This window comes from Populus nigra, chromosome 17, assembly GCF_951802175.1.
Source record: "Populus nigra chromosome 17, ddPopNigr1.1, whole genome shotgun sequence".
NCBI lineage: Eukaryota > Viridiplantae > Streptophyta > Magnoliopsida > Malpighiales > Salicaceae > Populus > Populus nigra.
In genome coordinates this window covers 4,422,477-4,446,640 of record NC_084868.1, presented here as the reverse complement: position 1 = coordinate 4,446,640, position 24,164 = coordinate 4,422,477, and the positions used below count along the sequence as shown (strand labels likewise).

Sequence of the window (24,164 nt, the reverse complement as noted above, 5' to 3'; positions counted from 1 at the left end):
TCTAGTTACTATTAGCATAAATTATGGATGGAATTGAACCAACACAAGATACTAATAGTATAAATTCTTAACATAGGGTTGATCTAAATAATATATTTACATTATTGATAGTTTTTAAAGATATGATGATGAAAAGATTTTAGTTTTCGATGCACAAAAATTTATCTAACAACCTTCAATAATGATGGATTAGAAACAAAATCAATTTATGAAAAAAAATGTTTAGCATGAAATTGGTTCATTTGAAATAGAAATGCACAAGTAAATTACAATTTAAAGAAAAGAATAAATAAAAACAAGCAATATAATAATAAAACCCGAACCCGGTTCACCTTAAAATATTTCGGTCCGGCTCAGATAAAAAATGCAAACCGGAAACGAGATTGACAAAACTGTTATATAAAGTGATCCTGTCTCTTCTTCTCCTCTATCCAGAATCCTGAAGATTTTTTCTTTTTATTTTTGAGCAACTCTGTTATTATTTACCAAAGGAGCAAGGTCGACACTCACTTACAAAATGGCCATTAAATCACAGTTAATTACAGGATTAACCCTGCCAATGCCACACCCTCCTTCTACTTCGTCAAGCTCCCACAACAACGGTAACAATAATACTACTTTATGTATGGTGAAGAGGAGGACCCTCACGACGTCGTTTTTCAATGGTGGAGGTAGGTACTTTACTTTTTTTCTGCCGTATGTGTTAATGGGCATCCGTTAGTTTTTAGTTTTAAGTTCCTAAATTTAATCTTTTTTTTATTTGGATTTTCAGTCCTTTTTGCGTCAAAGCTTGGTGCTTTATAGTGTTAAATGTGAATTGAGGAGACCCAGATGAGATAATTGACTGTTTCTGATGTTAGTTATACGAGCGAAGGATTTTTTTTTTTTTTTTAGTCGTTCTTGGATTTTTTAGTTCATAAAAATATACACACGGAGAAGCAATTGTTAGTTTAAGAGTGCTAATTGTGTGGTGTGCCCAATTGTTTGTTTTTGAAGCTGGTTTCTTTTAGGGGGTGATATATAAGGAGACCCTTTTGGATGAATTTGTAATATCTACGGTGGAGTGTTGTGATTGCGAGGAGGGATTTTTGTAGGGGCTGATTGTTCAAAGTCCAATGAATTCATCTGAGTGTTGCAAGTCACAAGAGTTGATGAGGTTGGCTGTATGGATATTGTTGTCCTTTTTGTTCGGTTTAGGGCTGAATGCTGTTTGTGAGCTTTTGTTACAAGAAACTTTAGTAATTTGATATAGATCTTTAATAAATTTAAAAACGTTGATGAGGCAAGCATAAGAGAGTAGCTCTATATAAATGTCAGCAATCTGGTTCTGAATACACATGTATGCATTTGGCGCTTCACTTGTGTGTTTAGACACATATTGATCTCTTTGCTGAATTAATTTTGCTTGCAGTTGAAGCTCTAAAAGTTGCTAGGATAAGGACCGGTCTATCCACTCGGTCCCAATGTTACAGACAAGGTGGAGGTGCTCTTGGCACTTGCATGAACCTTTTTGATCGGTTTGGTAGAGTTGTTAAGGTGAGATCTTGGAGTGTTCATCCATGTTTATGTGATGACTCTGGTCATTTTTGACCACCATCGCAGATAATTTTATACTTTTTCTACATTAACATACATGGTTTAATTCTCTTCTGTTACAGTCATATGCCAATGCAATCATAAGTTCCTTTGAAGATCCAGAGAAAATTCTAGAGCAGACAGTACTTGAAATGAATGATGACTTAACAAAAATGCGTCAGGCCACAGCACAAGTAATTTGTCTTGCATTTATTTCCTTCTTTAATTACTATTTGTTCTTTCTTCCCTGTTCTCTTCATCTTTTCTCTTACACTTTCTATCATTTTTGTTATATATATATATATATATATATATATATATGTAGACACACACACACACACTTTTTAATACACTACGAGAGTATAATATGTCAAGCATTTGACCCCAAATGGTAGTATCATTAATAGACATAAAATTTCTAGGCTTCTCAATTTTCTGCTAATGTGGAATTTCTTTATTCTTCCCCTTTTCCTTTCTAATTTTCTTCTTTTTACGTTTTATTTAGGTTCTAGCTTCTCAAAAAAGGTTGGAAAATAAATATAAAGCTGCACAACTAGCTTCTGAAGAATGGTAAACCATGGTTGGAGCTATTACTACCAGCAAGTGACAAATCAATTAGATTCGTTACATGATTGCTTTCTTGTTATAGAAATGAAGCATTATTTTGCACCATGTAGGTATCGTAAGGCACAACTTGCCCTTCAAAAGGGAGAGGAAGACCTTGCACGTGAAGCTCTCAAGAGGCGTAAAACGTATGCTGTAAGTTGAATCTTCTTGAACGAGAATGCATGGTGTCTGAAATTGCCCAGTTCTAGATTGCGCTTCATACCAAGTGCGTATGCCTTAGAAAGCAAGAAAGATACTTGGTTAACCATCTAGTAGGTGGTTTAGTGGTAAGAGCTTGAGACCAAGAGGTTAGCTCCCCCTGTGGTCTCAGGTTCGAGCCTTGTGGTTTCTAATATTGTTGGTCACTGGAGGTTTATTTGGTCGTTAACTTCAGGACCCGTGGGAATTAGTCGAAGTACGTGCAAGCTGGCCCGGACACCCCACGTGAATCAAAAAAGAAAAAAAGAAAGAAAGATACTTGGACTAAAGGTCCACTAGTATCATACAAGGTGAACAATGCTAAATGTTACTAGATTGGCATTCAAGCCTTATCAAACTGTTGACAGAAAGAGATGGGGAGAAAGAGAGAGAAGGAAAAAACTGTTCTTTTGAAATAACAGTCCATACGCATCCCCAGTTTGTGGGTAAAATTGGAACCTCCCTGTTAGTTCATCATAAGTTTCCTAACTGAATGATTGTCAACTTTTGTTGTTTATTTTTATTACTGCTTTATATTGAGCTAACAGAGTTATTCAATCTAGCTTGTTAATGATGAGATGTCGTCAGTAACTAACAATATCTTCTATTTCCTTAATTTTTTATCCGTGCATAATTTTCTAGCTACTTTCTCTATGAGCATCCCCAGTTTGTAGAGATACTGGGATAGGAGGCTTTTGATGAGTATTGTTACTTTGTTACTTCTGATAAATTATGCTTAAACTAGAAGAGCAAGTATTTTAGAGTGATGTTACTCAAGTCAATTCCCTCTTCTCAAGTAAATTCTTATTAGCTTCAAAACAACAAACTTATTCCCTCGTGTTTTCTAAGTTCTGTTACCTCTAAAATAACAAATGTGGAAGTTGCTGTTATTTGTTGTTGAGAATTCAGCTGTGAGTGTAAACAAATAATTGAGTAGATGTTGCAAGCTGCATGTGCAAATGTTGTCACAGTTATAAAGGAATCCTTTTGAAAGTTAATTTTTCTGTTTTTGTTTTTTGCAGGATAATGCTAATTCTTTCAAAGCTCAACTTGATCAACAGAAAGGTGTCGTTGAGAATCTCGTCTCTAATACTCGGGTATGCTTGTGCCATTGGAGTGCTATTTCCATACATCTATGTTATTTTCAGTTGAAGCTATTTCCAAAGCTCAATTTTCCTTTCCTTTCTTTCCACTATAAACCAAAGACCTGCTTTTAAACCATGCTTGAGGTTCTCTGTTTTAGGATTTTGTTTGGTGTTGAGGCTGAGTAACATTTTTTTAAAAAATTATTTTGGTAAAATTTTTCAAATTTACTTGGCCATATTTCGTGCTGTTTCCATTCTACCTTTTGGTTTTCATCTTTTTGATAGCTACTGTGATATACTAATGACCTTGTTGTAAGTTTTCTGTGTAGCTTCTGGAGAGCAAAATGCAGGAGGCAAAATCAAAGAAAGATACTCTGAAAGCACGTGCTCAGTCTGCAAAGTTGTCTCTACCCCCTTTTCCCCTCTCAAAGTAGCATTGTTTCTTTAAGTGTGTTACCTTTCTGATGCTTGCTTTGTTGTGCACTTCTGTGTTCCTGTAGGACTACAACCAAAATGAATGAAATGTTGGGAAATGTTAATACAAGTAATGCACTTGCAGCTTTTGAAAAGATGGAAGAGAAAGGTAAAAGATTTAGATCTGGTCTCATCATTGTTCTATTTCGTATGCATTTCCTGTCTTCCTTGGACTTTGACAGGGTCCGGTAATATCTGCTGGAAGCAGGACATTGTGACATGAGTTATGCCAGTGTTTCTAGAATCCACTTACACGTAGACATCACCTTATATGCTCATAACTGTTTTCCTATATTTCCATTTCAGTCTATCCAAAACTCATGCTACAATCTTTCTTTTCTCTTGTCATTTGAATGATCATGTCTCCAAATAGAATTTTTCTTGCTGTGACCTGGATACTTATCTAGGATGTCTGTTTAACTTTGCCAATTCTTTTCCAGTATATTGATGCTTATATAACCATGTTTTTAGTCTCCACATGATTACTTCTCTGTGTACTCCTTTAAAATGGCTGATAAAAAAACTTCCGCTGTGTTTCTTGTGCATCATCCGAAAGTTGTACTCCCAGCATTTTCAAGTGCCTGTTTCCATTTCTGCCTATTTGGGCCTGTACTCAAATTTATGAAAATGATTAATTTTTTTTCTGATACCTATAATTTTGGATATTAAGCCCCTATTCCTTATATCACTGGTTCCTTTATTGAATAGCCAATAGAACCATAAGTTGGATACTGTTTATGGTTATTCTACCTTGGCATTGGTTACTAGAAATGATGCTTGCAGTGGGACATCTGAATGCCTTGTTAATTATTGGATCATTGCAGTGTGGATTACCATTGGCACCTAACTGTATCTAAGAACCCCCCCCCCCCCCCCCCTCCCCTCTCTTGATAGTAATGGCAATGGAATCAGAAGCTGAAGCTCTTGGCCAGTTGACCACAAATGAGCTTGATGGAAAGGTATCTGTTATTTTTGTCCTTCAACTATTGTTTATTTGTGTGCCCTTTATAATTTTGAAGAATGTTAATGAATGAGCTAAACCATTCTCTGTCCAATTCTCCCTCCATAAATTGTTGGAAACATCAGCGTTCACTTTTGTTGATCCTTGCATTATCATTGAGCAATGGGGTGGCAACTTTTTATTTATTTATTTATTAATTTTGAATCATTAGTTAAATTATTCTAAATGCTAAATACAAAGACATACAGGCATGTCCTGACTTCCATAACTGATTTTATAAAACTAACATGTGCATACATGCACATATTTGTACAATTGTGATTGATTTCCGCCATGCCAAATCACTCAAGATGCATGCAGTCAGGTCCTATTTAAAAGTCCATGAATTTAGCCAATTTAATTGAATTTAAATTCATTTTCTCTACTTGTATTTTTAGAGCCAAAATTAGTTATATAGAAATGAATTCAATTGTGTGATTAACATGATAGAGAAGATGGATTGGCACATGCCATTGTGTTTTTTTTTTTTGGGTTTTCTATTTCTGCTTCCTTTCTGCAGATATGGCTTATTCTTTCTCCCTTCCTATTTATTACCTCATGACCAAAGGCGGTTCTTGAGCCTCTTTCTGAGAACGTGACTTCTTTAGCCCTTGATGGGCTGAAAATTCATTGGAATAGAATCCAATGAAATCATTTTACCCCTTAAAGCTAAAATGCATGGTAGCTGACTTCAAGCTTAGTTTCCATTCAGTGCATAAATGCGACAAATGATGTATAATTAAAGGGTAGCTATTAACGTAGACTATTGGGAATAACAAAGATAAATTCCTTATTTGGGTATCATCAGGTGAAAAAGATTATTTGTTAATCGTGCTTATTAACCTTTCATAAGAAATGTTTACTGGTGAAACTTGAGAGGTTAATTCAAAAGTAAAGGAGCTCTAACCTTTTGCTTGATTGATCTATTTATTCACCAACCTCTTCAGTGGGACAGGGAAAATGATGTTGATTCTAAGATGATGGAAGATTTGTGATTTTGTTTTTTTATTTTTATTTTTCTTACAAGTGTTTTGGACAGTGCTCAAGGTTGATGCCCATATAAGGTGATGTCCCTCTCTTAGTATAAAAGATACACCTGAAGGATATAGTGAGTGAAAACTAAAATATTGTGAGACCATGACCATGGAGGCTATAGATACCACCCAATTGATGGAAAGATGCTTCCCTTTGTCTTGGAACTTTTCAACCTTCCAGTGCCAAGGGAAGCTGATGGAGATTGGAGTTGCATGGTCATCTTTTACTCTAGAATTAAATGCAGGGAGTACCTTTGGGTGATTCTGGCTTGTGATAGTATTAATCAGTGTATGCTGTGAATATTTTAGATTTGAAAGGGAGGATTATCATCCACTACTAATATCCAACAAAACAGTTCTTGAATAGTTATTTTATTGTCTGGTTTAGTTAATGAGGTGCCATATGATTTTCTACATCTTGAAGCTTGCTCCATTCTTTCAAGGTATCCATGATAATTTGAAGAAAGGTGAAACATGATTCACATCATAGTTCTTATTGGATGTAAAAATTTTCAACATGCCTGAAGAGGATCTTAGACAGTAGAAACTACCTTTTGAGGCATTCCTTGTCAGATACACTTTTTTTTTCTGCTTTATGAGTAGGTCCTGCTCTGTTAGTGTAGTTGAATCCTTTGATGACATGGAGAATGGAAGCCAATTTTTCAGATAGAGCCAGTGCCATCCTTCACTCAAGAATAAGTTGACTGTTTTTACATCTATTGAGAGGGTGTTTTTTTTTTTTCCTGAAAATAAATGTCCATGGTGGTTTCTTCTTCTTCTGAATAAAACTTTTGTAGATATATGATGGTTTTTAGTTAGGCTATTTCAGTCTTTTATTCATAAAAACATCAATATGTTTTGCTTTTATAGTTCCAAGTCAAGCTAGTGTCAACTTAATGTAGCAGTTTTACTTATTCTATTTGTCACTCAGGCACTGTTCATTGAACATGGCCTTTTTCCCTTTTTTTTTTTCTTTTTTCAGCTTAGATATATTTCTTTCAACTTATGTTACGACTCTTCTATGGTTTGGGTTTAATGTTTCTAGGTTTTGGAGTCTATTTCAGGCTGTAGGTTCTTTCTTATGAAACAATGGATGCTATTGAGAATTTTATGTTTTGAGACTTTGCTGTAAACTTGGTACTGAGGTCTTCTCTCCTACTCTTAGATAGCTTCATCTTTCCGTATTTGCTATCTGTTCTTCATGTCCCCTCTTTTCCAGCAGTCCACTCACTCTGCAGCCGAACTATGACCATATCTGAAACTGTACATTAAACATTATATTTCTGCCCAATTTTAACTCCAATTCCTACATAAAACAAACTGCTGATCATCCCAATCTTAATACATTTGAAGTAGTGCTTTTAACCTTGCAATTGGTGGTTTATTTCCGAAAAGCAGATTTCTTTGTGATCCTTGCCATTTTTTGTGTTTCATTGTCTATGCAGTTTGCGTTACTTGAAGGGTCATCAGTTGATGATGACCTTGAGAATCTGAAGAAGGAACTAGCTGGTAGCTCAAAGGTATGCCTTACCCAACTTACTAGTTTATGAGAAAACAGGCACTGTAAGACTTTCTTGTCAAAAATAAGTACTGTCAGAATCCGCCGTTTGAGTACATAAAAAAATAATTCTTATCCTGGTATTCATTCTGAGGATGACAACCATATAACCAGGACAAGGAATTATGCGGTTTGCATTATTTTGGACTGCAATAATTTCTGTATACAAGATAGAGTTAGTACTGTAGGAGGAGGAGAAAAGATTGTTGATGGGTTTAAAGCTTATTTTGTGAATGTCTTCGTTGTAAAATTCGTGCAACTTCTACTCCCTTTGTCTTCTTTGAGAACACTTATTTCTTTGATTCTCTGTAACAGAAAGGAGAACTTCCACCAGGAAGAACAGTTGTCACCAGCTCAAACAATTCATTCCGAGATCCTGACATAGAGATGGAGCTCAATGAGTTGAGACAAAAGAGAAAGAACTTTTAGAGTACTTGAAAGAAAGTACAATATTGGATCAGGTCTTGTTTTGCCAGCAAATTACTATGTAAAGGCCAATAGAAAATCGCTGTATAGTTGAGCCAAACTAAAATAAAACAAGTTTTGTTGAATGGGTTTGATGTTACCCACCTTGTCACATTGCAGTTGTAATATATATATATATCAGAGATGATTTCTGCAGATGCCACCCTAGCCGCAGTGTGAACTGTGGCCATCGAGCCAAATAGTTGGTTGTGCCCAACACGGCAAATTCTCAATAACGTTCTATTGAGCTTATATGGTCATAAGCTTTGAGCCTTCGCCTAGGAACATGCCGGAGAATAGTTGGTTGCTCATGCTTGCATCGCGGTGTCCCGTTTATTAGAAAGGACCTGATTGATCCGTAAGAGCAAGGCAAACTGGCATGTGCAGTGATTTTTTTGTTTTATATGTTTGTTTTTACATTTTAAAAATGTTTTTTAATTTTTAATTTTATTTTTAGATCATTTTGATGGATTAATGTTAAAAATAATTTTTAAAAATAAAAAATATATATTATTTTAATACATTTTCAAATGAAAAACATTTTAAAAAAATAACCATAATTATATTTTCTATTCACATTTTAAAAAAGAACTCTTAGGCTTGCATTGAAACGCTGAAGCAAATGCTTTATGCGATTTTCAATCAACAGCATGGAAGTGATGCAAAAGAACAATCCATATAGAGAATAATACTACAGAAAGAGGAGTCTCAAATTAAGTAGAACTGTGTGGTATGAACAACAAATAACCTTATAGGCAGACATGTCAATCCAACTCAAAAAAAAAAAACAAAAACAATGGATTTGTCTTGAAAAAATATACGGACTAAAATTTATATTTTTAGTATTTTCTAATAATTATAATATGCTAATATAAATCAATTCTTTTTAATTTCTTTTAAAAATTCCCATATACTACTATAACAAACACTGTCAATTTATGTGTGAATTCCCCCATCCTTGTCAAAATGAGATTTCAAAATTTTGTGCTAGAACGCGACCGGGCCCTACCAATAGGCAGTCCATTTGACAAATTCAAACTTACAAAGTCCATGCTTGTTCTCGTCTAGCAAAGCACAATATCTTACACGTTAATACACCAAGTACAGCCTGCATATAACTGATTCAACACCTTTACCCGTAAGCCTTTGAAACCCCACCAAAAACCCTAAATTTTTCAAGGGTCGAATTAAGTCCACGCATACCGTTCAACCCTCTTTTTTTTTTTTTTTTTTCTCTGTTATAAATACTGTCAAGCACCTTCATTTCTCCACACACTAACAACAAGCACTCAAAAGCTCCAGCTAAAGAAATACACACGTACGAGGACAACTTTCTTGCTGTTTTTTCTGAGGCAGTTTCAGACCATGGATTTTGCAAAGAGGAGCTATCCTTTAATCCTTTTTGTCATTTTAGTTTCTGCTTTAAGCCAGCAGCTGTTTTGTGTGCAGGCAACAAGGGTTTTGCCAGGGGAACATGCAGGTGCAAATCATCTGGAGACATACTCTTCAGTTTATGAGAAGACGAAGAACAACATGGCTTGTTGGCTTGGACGGCTGGCATCAGGACCCAGTCCCAGAGGCCCTGGTCACTAGTTTCATTCATGATGAAGTCATATGACAAATATAAGATTTTGGGTACTACAAAACTTGTAAGGTGGTTTTTAAGGTGGTACTTACTGTAAGAGTGTATTTAAAAAACTCGTACATGAACTCCAATTCTCGCAAATTTATTTATGATATTCGCAGGTCATCTACCTGCATACCAGCTCTCCTAGCATAAAAATATACAATAGTCACGAACCCTTTTCTCTCTTTCTTGGTTTACGACAATATGCATGAATAAGTATATATTATTGAAGTATATACGCTTTACCATTCAATCACCAAAGGTATGTTAATAATTATGTATCTACTTCGTACTTCCTATAATATAACTTATTTGTCTAGGCAATGTTCGTCTGCTCTATGACGTTAAAGAAATTAACTTCCCAACTTTGTTTGTGGTTCATAGCTTTCAAATTATCAGGATAAGATTAGGCAAGATGCTCACTCGCTGCCATGGGCAGTCTTTTCACTTGTTAATCGAGTTTGTTTTCACAAAGGAATTGTGAAAGGGAAAGAAACTGGTGAGGATCAAATATAAAATTAATGAAATGGCAAGCAAAACGTTAGTTTTATGGAAATGGTTTGATTGCAGTTCTAGTAGTAGTTTGAGTTGTGACAGGGTTATTCATAATAAGCATGCATTTCAGCAAACTAAAAGCAAGTAGTCATATGCTGAATTAAGGAGTTGTGCTTGGAGGACTCAGTTGTTAATGTTTGGAGATGGAAATGTTGATGTTGTGAAGCAACAATCATATGGAAGCATTATCAAAAGAGATTACAAGCTGACTTGAGCCCTCGCAAAAACATGGTGAAGCAGTTTCACAACAATTATTACAGCTAAATAAAGATGAAAACATTAATTAAGGCAAAATATAATGGAGAAGATTAAAGGGGTAAGAATTCGATGGGTGTTAACTGGATGCACAGAATCATACAAAGAGAGAGTAAATTGAAACAAACTTGAAAAAAAAATGTGATTAGTGCTAGCTGTTTATCAAAACATGAAAGTGAAAGAAAAAAAATTTGAATTACAAATGAATGTCACATGGCACTGTAAAAGGATTTTCTGATTCTGCATCATGTTCAACAATTGCATTGTCAGAAACTAATGAGAGGGAAACTTAACAGAATGATTCAAAAATATAAAAAGAAAGCAGATTAAATAGAGGCAATATCATCATGCGCGTAATCAATTTCTTCCAGAAATGTTTTCTTCTTCATTGACAATCTTCGTCATGCAATTTGGTAGGGACTGTATGGCATTGTTTGTCAGCTAAAAATGTAAAAGGAAAGCAAATTCAACACAGCCAATAAAGTATGATGAAACAAAAATCTTCCATGTAAAGAGGGTCTGAGGCACAAGGTGTAGGCTTTTTGAAGGAAAGCAAGTGCCAATGTTTGATTCATTCAAGGAGGAAGTGGCAAAACTTTGCTTGATAAAGATTGAACATGAAAGATTTTTCTGGAAATTATAAAAGAATGATCCTGCCAATAATTTATTATGTAGGTATAAAGCATGTGTATGCAAGTAAATCTGTGTTGTAATGATTGTCGAGGGCATGAAATGTAAATGTGCATGGAGTGTAGTTGCATAGGTTGTAACATTCATTTTTATTAAAAAAATAATATAAATTATATTTTAAAATTTTATTTAACAATTTAAATTTTTTTGATTAAATTAATTATTTGACATGACTAAACAGTTACGAATTTAAATCTTACCATATTTATTTATTTGATAAAAAATTATGAATTTATATAAATTTTAAATTTAAAAAACTTTTATTTAAAAAAATATATTAAAAAATAATATAAATTATTTTATCTTACTACTTAAACTTTTAAAACGAACTAGTTAAATGATTTAATTGAAAAGGTCCACGATCGATGATCAAACATTGCAAAGGGAGAGTACCTCTGATTATGTGTTTGTTTGGAATTGCGATAGTTGTTGTGGTTGTGGTTTGAAAAAAGTTATTTTATAAAAAATACTTTTAATTGAGATTGGTTTAAAAAAATAGGTGTTTGGTTAAAACTGTGGTTGAAATTGAAGTTGAAAAAAAATAGTTTAATGTGTTTGGTTAATAATACTTTTGAAATTGAGGTTATAAAATAATTTTAAAAAATATATATTAATATTGATAGTTTTTAATTTAAATATTGTAGATTTAACTTTTGTTATTACATCATGAAATAAATAATACTTTATATAAAATATTTTTTATTGTTCCATTAAAATATCTACAATTCCATCACGTATGAAATACATCCGATAAGAACTATAGTTTTTTTGGTTTTTTAAACGCACAATAACATCAGGTAAAATATAATCAAGAATGAAATTGAGATTGCGATCAAATTCTGCAAATGTTACTTTATCAAGCGATCTCTGTCTAATTTATGTAATGTTATTAAATAAAGTTAAATACTAGTTTTTCGAATAAAAAACAATTAAAAAATTAAAAATAATTTTTATTTTACTGTGTTGGATCTAGTTCAATATATTTTAAGCTTTGAACTGGAATTGATCCGACCAAAACTATATGCATGTTACACTGTTTATGCTAATTAATTAGCATCCAATGCATAAATATGTTGCTCATTGTGTATTGTTGAAACAAAAGCAGTCGGATGCTGCTTCGTGATTACTGAATTTGCAACACAGTAAAAAGTGAGACTCATAAAATAATTAACAATATTTTTTTTTATAACTAAATATATGTTTGCTGTGTTTTATTTTAACCGCAGCGGAGCAGCGTATACAAACGGAGCTAGCCATGGCGAGGAACGTTGTCACTCGGTTGTTGGACTCCCTTCATCGTCTGTCGTGAAAGAAACATGCTCTCTAGGTCAGGCTGCCTTGACCATCATCAACGGGTCAAAGCTGGCTGAGAAGGACTCAACAACAATGAGATGTATCATATATGTTATGAGCAGCGGGGAAGAAGCAGATAAACAATTATTCAGTGGAGTCATGAATAAAAGCGTTTGATTTTTTGGTGCATTAATTTAACAAAACAGGAAAAAAAAAAAATAGCAACTCTTTCACCTGTGTTTACTAGTGAGCTACTGAAAAACAATAAATTTATTTCTAAAAAAAGTAACAGCTCTTTGATAATTTCCTCTCCATTCTTTTACATTTCCTCCCACGTACGGAATAATAACTAATAAATCCCATCTCCTTATTTTATTCCATGAAAAAGAAAAAAAAGAAAAGAAAAGAGGAATAAAAAAGCAGGGTAATTTTTTAGAATACAACTAGTCACATGACCCACAATACCGCGGGTTAATTATTTTTTATATTTAAAAAAAAACTAATATCTAAAAGTGTTAGGTTTTTCTACAAAGTTATACCCAAGAGTTTTAGATTTGGTTGCAATGTTCCCAAGAGTAATATTTATAATATTAATAATAATATTAAACTTGCATGACCCAAATTTAAGTGGGTTTGACTGCAATACCAGACCCAATAGCATTGGACGTAGGTCTGGCTGCAATGTCGTGTCATAAAAGTATGATAATTAAATAGATTAATTAAAAAGAAAAAAATAAAGAAAAAAACCAATAGGAAGAAAAAAACTAATGAAAAAAAAGAAAAACATATGAATTAACTGGGTTAACCCTTCAATTCAGGTTAACCTGTTAAACCCAAAATCTGTGTCATAAAAGTTTGATAACTAAATAGAAAAAAAATTAACATTAACAATTTAAATTAAACAAAAAACATTAATTAAAAAGAAAAAAAATACAAAAGTCATCAACCTTTTCATTGTGGACTGCATTGTGCAGTCCATAGTCAAAGGCATAAAAACAACAACAACAACAAAAAGAAAAACTAAAGGCATCAGCCGAGACCTACATAGAAAAAAAATTAATATTAATAAACTAAATTAATTAAATAAAATTAATTAAAAATAAAAAAAACCTCTAAGAAGTTAAAAAAACTAAATAGAAAAAAAATTTAACATTAACAAACTAAACTAAACAAAAAATAATAATTATAAAGAAAAAAAAGCAAAAAAAAAAAATTCAGGTTAAATAGTCAAATCAGGTTAACCTGTTAAACCCGAGATTCGTGTCATGATGTCTGGTAACTAAATAAAAAAAGTGAATGTTAACAAACTGAACTAAACAAAAAAAATTTAATTAAAAAGAAAAAAAACAAAAAAAATCTAGGTTAACTCGTCAAATCACGTTAACTCGTTAAACTCAGGATCTGTGTCATAAAAGTCTGATAACTAAATAAAAAAAATAACATTAATAAACTAAATGAAACAAAAAAATTTATGAAAATAAAAAAATAAAAAAAATTGATGGGTCAACCTAGAATTAGCTAGGTTCACCCGTGAAACCAGGTTAACCCGTGAAACTCGGGGTATGTGTCATGAAAGTCTAATAACTAAATAGAAAAAAATTTAATGTTAACAAACTAAACTAAACAAAAAAAATTAATTAAAAAGAAAAAAAGCAAAAAAAAAAATTTGGGTTAACTTGTCAAACTAGGTTAACCCGTTAAACCCAGAAAACGTGTCATGAAAGTCTGATAACTAAATAAAAAAAATTAAACATTAATAAAATAAATTAAACAAAAATATTTTGTTAAAAGAAAAAAAAACAAAGAAAGAAGCAAAAAAAATAATCCCAAAAGGCATAAAACAATAGCTAAAAAAAAATAAGACAACTTAAAAAAAAATAAAAAAACCTAAAGCATCAGTGTTTTACTATGGACTGCACAGTGCAGTCCATAGTAAAACACTGATCCCTTTTAGTATATGTTACAATTCCACGAAATTTCCTTTTATGGTAATGCAGAAAGCAGGGTAATTTTTTTTTTAACATACATTATTGAATTTCCAGCAAAATTTCTTCTATACTTGGACCGTATCAAGTTATCAACATCTTCTTACAAATCACAAATCAATTCTACAATTATAGTTCAATCATCCTGGACTCAAGAATAATATCAATTTATTTTTGATGAAATATAAAAATGTAGGTAATAAATAATCAACTCGAGATTTACGTATATGCTTAGTTGAACAATACAATAAAAAAACACTAAAATTTAGAATATATTCTCTTTAGAGTTTCATCTTAATTAACATAGATTTCAATACTAATGTACAAAATTAACAAAAAAAAATACAAGATAATGGTATTCATACTATTATAAACTTATTTACTAGTCCAAAATAGAATACAAAAATTATAATACATATCAATTTAACATCTACAAATTACAATATTTATATCTATATTAAAATGTGACATTATAGAAATCTATTGACGACTCTTAAGAGGAACCTGATAATTAAATTATTTCATCATATTAGAATGTAATACAACAATTTTATAAATAAAACACACACAAACATATATATTCAACTCATTAGATCAACACTAATAACAATTTTAATTTCACTTTTTTCAATCCATGTATAAATACATATACTTTAACCTTAAGACATTTTCAATATTTCGATCAGACATACTAATGCCACTAGCCCCTCCCAATCAGCTAGTCTAAAAAATTATTCTGATCATCTGAACATAAATGTCATTTGTTCTTTTTAGTTAATGAGTCTAATAAATTATCCTGGTCATCTAAACAAATATGCTACTAACTCTTTCGGTCAGCTAGTATAATTTCATCCTTTTTTAAATTCATATCACAAATAATGAATAAACAACATGCATTTATAGAAATTGTAGTTATATAATTTTAGAAGTTTCTTATAAATAGTGAAGGTGAAGGACATGTACCTGATACTGTTTATACTCGTGTTGTGGTCCTTTGTTGCTTAATAGATCCTGCAGCTTCTTATACACTAATAGGTATTCAATCATCAAAAACTTATTTAAATCATACATGTAAAGCCACTTTTCATTCTCCTTTAAATACAAGTTTTGACCAAAATGAGGTTTCTACCCTTTTAAACTTGTTTCTTCACTTTACATGCTATACTTTCTCTATAAAGTTCTCCCTTTGACCAACTATTAATTCATCTATAACACATGTTCTTTTTTTTTTCATCAATCCACAATTCATTTCACATTTCACAAATTAATTATATAACTATAATAATTTATCTCCTTAATGTCTCACTAAATTCAATTTAAAGTTCATTAGAAATTTAACCACAATTAGATAGAATAATTAAATTTATTTCAAATCATCATAAACCTATCAGCACGTACTAAACACACATAAATGCATAAACAATTGCTTTGGTTCCCACCAATTCCTATTTTTCCCTAATATAACCAGTTTAATCAGGTCTTTTCTTCATAATTGATTTATCCCAGCTTCTATTTCAAACTCATCATCAACACTCATTTCACATCTCTACAACTTCACACACAAATATAAACCATTTTTTCTCATCAATTCTTCACAAATTCATAATTCAAATTATATCAAACATTTAAATCACAACTAGATAAATTAGTTAAATTCATAATTATGTTAGAGAATAATATAAATCATATCATGGAACCTCACCTAAAAGCTTAAGCTTTTGGGTTGAGATGGTTATTTGACATGGTATCAGAGCCTTGATAACCAAGCTGTCACGAGTTTGAATCTCATCATCCTCATTTATTTGATAAAAATTAAGCACAAGGTCAAATGAGCCTGTGTAAATTTCAAGCTCAAAAGACTTTCACTTGAGGGGATGTGTTAGAAAATAATATAAATCATATCCTGAGACCCCACCTAACAGCTTAACCTTTTGAATTGAGATGGTTCTTTAACACATTATAAATCATCATTACTATATTAACACATATTAAATACACACAATTGAACAAACAATTATTAGGTTCCCACCATTAATCATTTTCCTTTAAAGTGGATAACTCTATCCTTTAAAAAACACTAAAATATTTTCTTCAATTTTCATGCAATTTTCCTTCATACATAATCATCAAGTACTCCATATAACACAATTAAATACAATTTTTACAATATTGCATCTCAAAAACCCATCCCTTTTTTTCTTTTATTTAGGTTGAAATCTCATCTTGAATAAAGGATATGCTTTTCTTCATAATTTTTATAATTGACACTTTACCCACTCATTTTTCATGCAAAAGAACACTATATTAGCTAAATTTCATGTTAATTAAATCAAATAAATTCTAACCTCCCACCCATGTTTTAGTTGAATCCTTGCTCACAGTGAAGATTCATTTTATATTTTTAATTTTATTCAATTAACACATTACCCAATTGTTTTTCATTCACAACAACATATTTCAATCATGGAATAACCAATTTAAATAACCCAACATGCTTAACTCAACATTCCATAATCCAATCATAAGTTATCATGCTTTGAAACACAATAAAAACTTGAATTAATCATTAAACAATGTTTTTTACCTTTTAAAGACAACAAATCAAAGAGAAATTTATGAAGAAAACTTGCTTTCTCCCTCCACTTTTCACTTTTCCTCTTAACTTCCAAGCTTTAAAAACCATTTAATCCTTGGAGTTCTATCTTTAAATCCTTCCTAATACTCTTTAAACACAATAATCTAACTTTTTTAGTGTTTTTGTCTTGAAAATTTGGTGAAGAAAATCAAAACTCTCTCCCTCTCTCTTGGTATGAAAAATGTCAGCCTTAAAATTTTTATGGAAGCTATATATATATATAAAGAAAAGAGGAGAAATCTCTCATCTCTTTATTTAATTAAAAAATTTTAACCAAAATTAGCAGTTAAAAGCTAGTTACAAATACTAAGTTTCACCACCTTTCTCACTTTCCAACCCATCACTCTTCGAGACTCTATTTTTTATTCTTTTTTTTTATTCCAATCAAAATTAGTAGCTGAAGGTTAGTTATAGTTTGCTTTTTATAGGTTTTTTCACTCTTCAAACCAACTTTCTAGCATTTTTTATGCTTAATTTTGCAAGAATTAATTTTTTTTGTATGATTAAATAAAAAATAGTTCCAGAAAAAATAACGTTATTAAAACCAGTGGAGTCCATGTCCTAAATCATGAGTTTGATTGAGAATTGAACTTTATAATTTGTTTTATTTTGCTTTCTATAAGGTCATCACAGTCTCAAACAAATATTCAGTGTTGGGTTGACATTTGATTTTGTAATCATCCATTTTTACTATTAGATCATTAAATAAAAAATAGTTTAGAAAATAAAGTTATGAAATCAAGTGGAGTCCATGATTTGAGTTGTTGTTTTGGTGGGTATGTTGGGTTAATTAAAAATTAAACTTTCTAATTTGTTTTGATTGCTTTTTTATGGAGTTGACGTGGTCTTAAGTAAATATATCAGTGTTAGGTTAGTGATAAATTGATTTTTTTTTATTTTATCCTTCAATATTGAGTTGGTTGGGAGGCGAGCTTTAAAATATTTTTTAATTTGAATTGCTTTTTATTAGGTTATATTGGCCTCATTAACATAATCACAAATTTTTGCAAGTTAACTAAGAATGACTTAGGTCTTTCTTTTATTGTTGTTTTTACATTGAATTTACATTTCAATATTAGAATTGTTGGGGATCGTACTTTATAATTTTCTTTATATATGGTTATTCCTCTCTAATAACCCAAGTCGTGGGTTTGAAGAGTTTATCCATGTTGACTCAAGTTTTTTTAATTGAATATTATTTTTTTTCCAATTCATCCTTTAACTTTGAATTGGTTGGAAATTGAACTTCTAATTTGTTTCGATCGACTTTCAATAGTGTTATCATGATCTCATGACTTGAAATGTAAATTTTGCAAGTTAAATCGAGTTAGCACGAGCCGACTCAATTTCTTGCCATTTTCAATATTTGAAAAAAAAAAGTCATCCAATGTCATGGTCTCAATATTTAAAAAATATTTTGTTTAATATGCATTATATTTTAAGTTTATAATTAATTTGTTTTTACTTAAAAACATGTTGGTAGCATTTTAATATTTTTTTATGTTTTAAAAAAACTAATCTGACTTGTGGTGTAATAACGACCAAGGAACAAGTACATATATATGTTTTTGGAAATTCTTTGGATACAACTACTAATCTTGATGGATATGAAAAAAAAAAGTAAAAAGGAAAAGTGATGGGCTTTTGAAAGCAAATTGCAATATTTGTGGTCCATTATTTGGACTGTTTGAGAAAAAAAAATATTTAATTGATATATTACTCTTGGAGCCATACTTTATACTGACGATTTTTTATGTTACTTCACTATTCATATAAATAATGAAACACTTGGATTTTATTTTTTTGGTCTCATTTCCAAACTCCTTTTCCCTTTCAATTGCATCCTTCAATGATCTAATTAGATAGAATTTGTATTAAAAATATGATAGAAGTACTAAATTGGAAAACATGAAGAACAATAAATTTTTTGCCAATGTTTATTTTGATCCACAAGTTCATTTTATTCTTTTTCTAAGTTCTTGGATGAGAGAGAGATACTCTTTGAAAAACAACAATAGAGAGAGAAAATGGTTGATTGTCTCGATTCCGACCACAAAAGTGATCAAGCTTGGTGTTCAAATATTTCATTCAATTACGGGAGTTGGATGGTGTTGGTTATTCGCATTCAAATTGGCCAAAAAAGTAAATCGGGGCTTGGAAAGAGTTAAGGTCTCAAGTTAATTTTTTTGTTTTATGATTGATTTTTGGAAACTTGAAGAGTGCAAGTCAGTTTATTGAGTTGTTAATGTTGTTTTTCATGTGTTTTCAGGTCATAAACTGATTGAAAAACAAGTTTTTTGGTTCAAAGAAACTAAAGGAGAGTTGTTGCCTAGTTTTTGACCACTTGGTTGACAAAAAGCAGGCAATCAAATGATGTGTCATCTGTTGAGGCAAAGAACACATTATTCATGTTAATTTTTTTTTGGAAAAAAAAAGTCAGTGGCATGTCATCCACCCCCTTAACAAAAAAAAAAAAGCAAGACCTGGAATGCAAATTTTGCAGGTTAAATCAGGTTAACAAGCATCAACTCAATTTGTCGCCATTTTCAATATTTGAAAAAAATATCATCAAATGTCATCGTCTTAATATTTAAAAAGAATTTCGTTCAATATGCATCATATTTTAAGTTTATAATTATTATTTTTTTCTACTTAAAAACATGTTGGTAGCACTTGTGGTGTAATAAAGACAAGGAACAAGTACAAATATATGTTTTTGGAAATTCTTTGGATATAACTACTAAGCTTGATGGATATGAAAACAAAAAAAAAGTCAAAAAAAAAAATAGTGATGGGCTTTTGAAAGCAAATTACAGTTTTTATGGCCCATTATTTGGACTGTATGAGGAAAAAAAACATTTAATTGATATATTACTCTTGAAGTCATGCTTTTTACTGATGATTACCTATAACTCTAAATGATCTAAATTTTTTATAGTGCTTCACTATTCATATGAATAATGAAACACTTGGAGGTTTTTTTTTTTTTTTGTCTCATTTCAAAACTCCTTTTTCCTTTTAATTGCATCCTTCAATGACCTAATTAGATAGAATTGGTATTAAAAATATGATAGAAGTACTAAATTGGAAAACATGAAGAACAATAAGTTTGATCCAAATTTTTTATCAATGTTTATTTTGATCCACAAGTTTATTTTACTTTTTTTTTAGGTTCTTGGATGAGAGAGATACTCGTTGAAAAACAATGATAGAGAGAGAAAATGATTGATTGTCTCAATTTTGACCATAAAAATAATCAAGTTTGGTGATCAAATATTTCATTTGACTACGGGGGTTGGATGGTGTTGGTTATTGCCATTCAAATTGGCCAAAACAGTAAATCAAGACTTGAAAAGATTTAAGGTCTTAAGTTAATTTTTTATTTTATGATTGATTTTTGAAAACTTTAAGAGTACAAGTCGATTTATTGAGTTGTGAATGTTGCTTTTCATGTGCTTTCAAGTCAGAAACTAGTTAAAAAACAAGTTATTTGGTTCATAAAGAAACTAAATGAAAGTTTCTGTCTAGTTTTTGACTACTTGGTTGGCGGAAAGTAGGCAATTAAATGACTTGTTATCTATTGAAGAAAACAACTTGTTGTTTATGTTAAACTTTTTTGAAATAAAAAAAATTTGATGACATGTCATTCATTATCTTAACTAAAAAAATAAAATAAAATAAAAATAAAAGAGCAAGCTCTGTTAGGAGCTAGGCAATAGGCCTCGTCTTTTTGTCTTTTTTTTTTTCCTTTGTTTCTTTAGCACTCAATAACAAACAATTACCATAATAATTCAATTACTCTTCAATTTAATTTTGACATCGTTCTTAAATAGTACTATAAATTAAACTCTTATTACAGCTGGAATTTTCCAAGAGCAATTGAGTGAAGGATGGTTGAAGTGAAAGGCGAAAGAGATTGTGTATTTAATTTATTAAGTAAAACAGATGAAAATTTCATTTTATCTTTTTTTTCAATCTTTTTAACATAGTAATGGCACCTGTGAAACAATTTAAACACACTACAATAGCTACTCATATTGCTTTAGTCAAAACCTATGATATTAATTATCCATAACGAAGAATCACAACTCCTAGAACCAAAGCAGCACAACAACCATGAAAACTAACATCTATTTGGTTCACAGCAACTTACCAACTTTCTTTTAATATTTAAAATCTAATGAGCATATTTTATTCATTAAAATGGAAGAAATGATGATGAACACTATCATCTTTGCATGCCTGGTGAGAGAGGTTATAAAGAGTGTTGAAAGGAGATTCGGTTTATCTTCAGTCTCAAATAGATTTCCTTTGTTCGCATATCTAGAAAGCAAGGAAGGAACTTGTTTTCAAAGGACAGATTTCCCATTCTAATTAATATAGTTTATGTTGCATGCGTAAATAATATATTTCTAAATGTTATATAGTTTTTGACAAATTGAATAAAATTTGCAAAGTTACAGACTGTTCCATTCTTTCTCATCTTTCAGCCTTTTCTTCTCTTTCTTTAGCTTTCTTCTTCCTAGCTTCATTTTTCTTCTTGCTTGTCTTATAAATCTCTTTTTTCCCAGCATCAAGTTAAAGAGGAGAGCATTTTGATCATTCCAACCACTTCTGTTCACAAGCATGTTACTTCAAACTATTTCCCCAGTATCTGTTTTTTCTTGACATTTTAGTGATAAAAAAAACTAGTTCAAATCATTTTGTTCGGTCTTCATAACAACGGCTCGTTCTCTCCCACGCTCTGAAACAGAAAACTCTCTAATAGGTCACTAACCCTTATCCTAAACATTGCCCTCCATGCCCCAATCCAAGCCCAGCTTCCCCATTTCGTTCAAGACCAAGGAAAGCACCTTATACTGGCCACCTCTTCTCTGTTTCTCTCAATAAATGCAGCGACCACAACCAGTAAGGTATACAATTTGTTTTCACAGCTTAACCTAGTTGCTTCTAAAATGAGTTCAAAATAGTGGAGTTCTATTCCTTTTGACCATTTTAGGTTAATCACCTCAATCATGATCATAAATAAATTCTTTATCAGAACCAGCAGCTCCAACATAACCTAAGAGACTGTGACAACCAAAGTTGATATAAACAATGAGAAACCTCAACGCAAACTTTAAGGATGACAACTTTAACAAATGAGCATGTTTCTTTTGAAGTTCAAAACCCCAGTCAATGCCATTATATGAACAGGTTACCTTAAAACATGGGCATAGAAGCATGGGAGAAGGCGTTTCAAGATCAAATGGTGCTCCAAGCTTTCCATCATACATCGTTTCAGGTTTCAACTAACTCATCATGTTTTTTGTACATAAGAAAACATTAGCCTCCAAGAAGACTCAAAAAAAATAACCTGGGAGGCAGACAATACGATAGTGGTGGGCAATATACAACAGAATGATTACATTTCAGACTATCAGACTAGGAAACTATTAGTGTTAAAAGAGAATGCAGTATTTCAGTCAGACAACCACAAACTGAATGGTGTTCTAAGGGCAGCTTAAACAACACTGAGTAGCTTCACTAAATACTTGTGTTTTTAACACTCTCATAAAACCACATGACTGTATCAGCTAAGCTCTTCTTTGTTAAAGAAAAAGGTGTTGGAATCTAGAAACCTAATGATATAGATAAGGAATCAGTACCCTTAGTGCAACTCTGAAGAGTGCATCTTTAACCTTCAATGAAATTCTATTTTCTGTATCGACACAGTCCTCTGCCATCCCCTCTTTGACGCCTGCCTGAAAAATAAAGAATAATAAAAGATGATATATTTTATAAATGATTCCCTGTATATTTATTATATAACAAATTACGGCGAAGCCATAAAACTCAAGTTAAAAAAAGAAAAAAAGAAAAAAGAAGCTTACTTGAGGAGGCAGTGGAAAACATTAAAATTGGCTCTCTCGTCTCATCTCATTCTTCTTGAAAAGGAGGATCCTCATCAAACCATCGCGGAGGATCGAAGCCAGACCCACCTACAAAAGAAATTAAAACTCGATCAAAATTAATTAAGAACAAAAATGTACACGATCTGCAAAACAAAGAACACATTACCAAGTGGATTACAGCGACAAAGACGCCAGGCAGTCAAGACGGTGCCTTTGACGACACCGTATTTCTTATAAGCTTCCATGGAATATTCACTACAGGTGGGTACATATCTACAACTATTTGGTAACAGCGGCGATATCTCCCCTGCTTGTAAGATTATTATAAATTTATTACAAGAACAAATTAAAGCAATAATTACGATGACAAGTTCACTTACTTACTTTTGTAGAATCTGAGCATGGATAATGCAGCTTCAACTCCTAAACTGTTTTCAACATGATCCTCCACCTCGTCTGATTGAAGATTAATCATTTTATTTTTTTTATAATAGGCTAAGTAGGGAAGAGTAATTAGAGAGAGAAATGAAGAGCACCTTGTTGTTGCTCGTTTTGGTGCGATTCTGATTCTAATTTTTTATGATTATTAACAGCCAGGCTGCGGTGCCTTGCAGTTACTCTTCTCATTGAAATGCTTCTCCTTGTCCGCTGGTTTCCACAAACATTGAAACCAGCTGAGTTCGCGGCTATGGCGGCGGCAGCAAACATCTCTCTCCCCTTACCAGCGTTTCGTTTGGCCACGGCGAGCCAAACCAGATGGATAGGATATATATTCCTTTTCTCAACATCCAAGCAGGTTGGGTAAAGTACGACACCGTTTTTATCACCCGCTTCTTGCGAAGTTACCAAGGCTACCAATCATATGATATTGGGGTAGCCTTTGTAATTACTGTTTTTTTAATAATAAATTTAAGAAAAAAAATTATTATTATTTTTAAAAAACATATTTGGTAAAAACTAATGTGAGATAGTTTTTTATATATAAAATATATAAAAAGCAGGTTTTTATAAATAAAAAATATATTTTAATTTTTTTAGAATTAAGATTTAAAATGCAATTATGTGTAGATACTAATATATAAAATAAAAATAAAAAAAGTTATTTGGCTAACCATTCAGTTTTTTCTCTATGATTGAGGATAAACCATAAGTTACTACAATACCAAACAATTTTTAAAAACAAAAATCAAATCTTTTAAACAAGAATAAAATTTCATACATCACATTACAAGTGA

At 31.5% G+C, this 24,164-nt stretch overlaps 2 protein-coding genes across 2 annotated transcripts; one reads left to right on the top strand and one right to left on the bottom strand.

The window, feature by feature from the left end:
• Window positions 1-415: 415 nt before the first annotated feature.
• On the top strand, window positions 416-8,151 carry LOC133677431 (membrane-associated 30 kDa protein, chloroplastic-like). Its single transcript, XM_062099490.1, has 11 exons — window positions 416-671; window positions 1,412-1,536; window positions 1,659-1,769; window positions 2,081-2,145; window positions 2,253-2,334; window positions 3,402-3,476; window positions 3,794-3,864; window positions 3,965-4,047; window positions 4,833-4,897; window positions 7,418-7,492; window positions 7,846-8,151. Exons 1-11 carry the CDS (start codon window positions 518-520, stop codon window positions 7,957-7,959), a joined length of 1,020 nt encoding a protein of 339 aa, XP_061955474.1. The 5' UTR covers window positions 416-517; the 3' UTR covers window positions 7,960-8,151.
• A 14,120-nt stretch (window positions 8,152-22,271) lies between these two features.
• Window positions 22,272-23,768, bottom strand: LOC133676897 (UPF0161 protein At3g09310). Its single transcript, XM_062098686.1, has 5 exons — window positions 23,466-23,768; window positions 23,314-23,385; window positions 23,096-23,236; window positions 22,909-23,016; window positions 22,272-22,779 (listed from the first exon to the last, which is right to left on the bottom strand). Exons 1-4 carry the CDS (start codon window positions 23,635-23,637, stop codon window positions 22,955-22,957), a joined length of 447 nt encoding a protein of 148 aa, XP_061954670.1. The 5' UTR covers window positions 23,638-23,768; the 3' UTR covers window positions 22,272-22,779; window positions 22,909-22,954.
• Window positions 23,769-24,164: the final 396 nt, after the last annotated feature.

Coding starts and splice junctions, on each gene's coding strand:
- LOC133677431 (XM_062099490.1), top strand. CDS start 518: ATGGCCATTAAATCACAGTTAATTACAGGATTAACCCTGCCAATGCCA. Junction 672..1,411: donor GTCGTTTTTCAATGGTGGAG/GTAGGTACTTTA, acceptor TTTTGCTTGCAG/TTGAAGCTCTAAAAGTTGCT. Junction 3,477..3,793: donor ATCTCGTCTCTAATACTCGG/GTATGCTTGTGC, acceptor TTTTCTGTGTAG/CTTCTGGAGAGCAAAATGCA.
- LOC133676897 (XM_062098686.1), bottom strand. CDS start 23,637: ATGTTTGCTGCCGCCGCCATAGCCGCGAACTCAGCTGGTTTCAATGTT. Junction 23,237..23,313: donor CATGCTCAGATTCTACAAAA/GTAAGTAAGTGA, acceptor TCTTACAAGCAG/GGGAGATATCGCCGCTGTTA. Junction 23,017..23,095: donor TTGTCGCTGTAATCCACTTG/GTAATGTGTTCT, acceptor TTTCTTTTGTAG/GTGGGTCTGGCTTCGATCCT.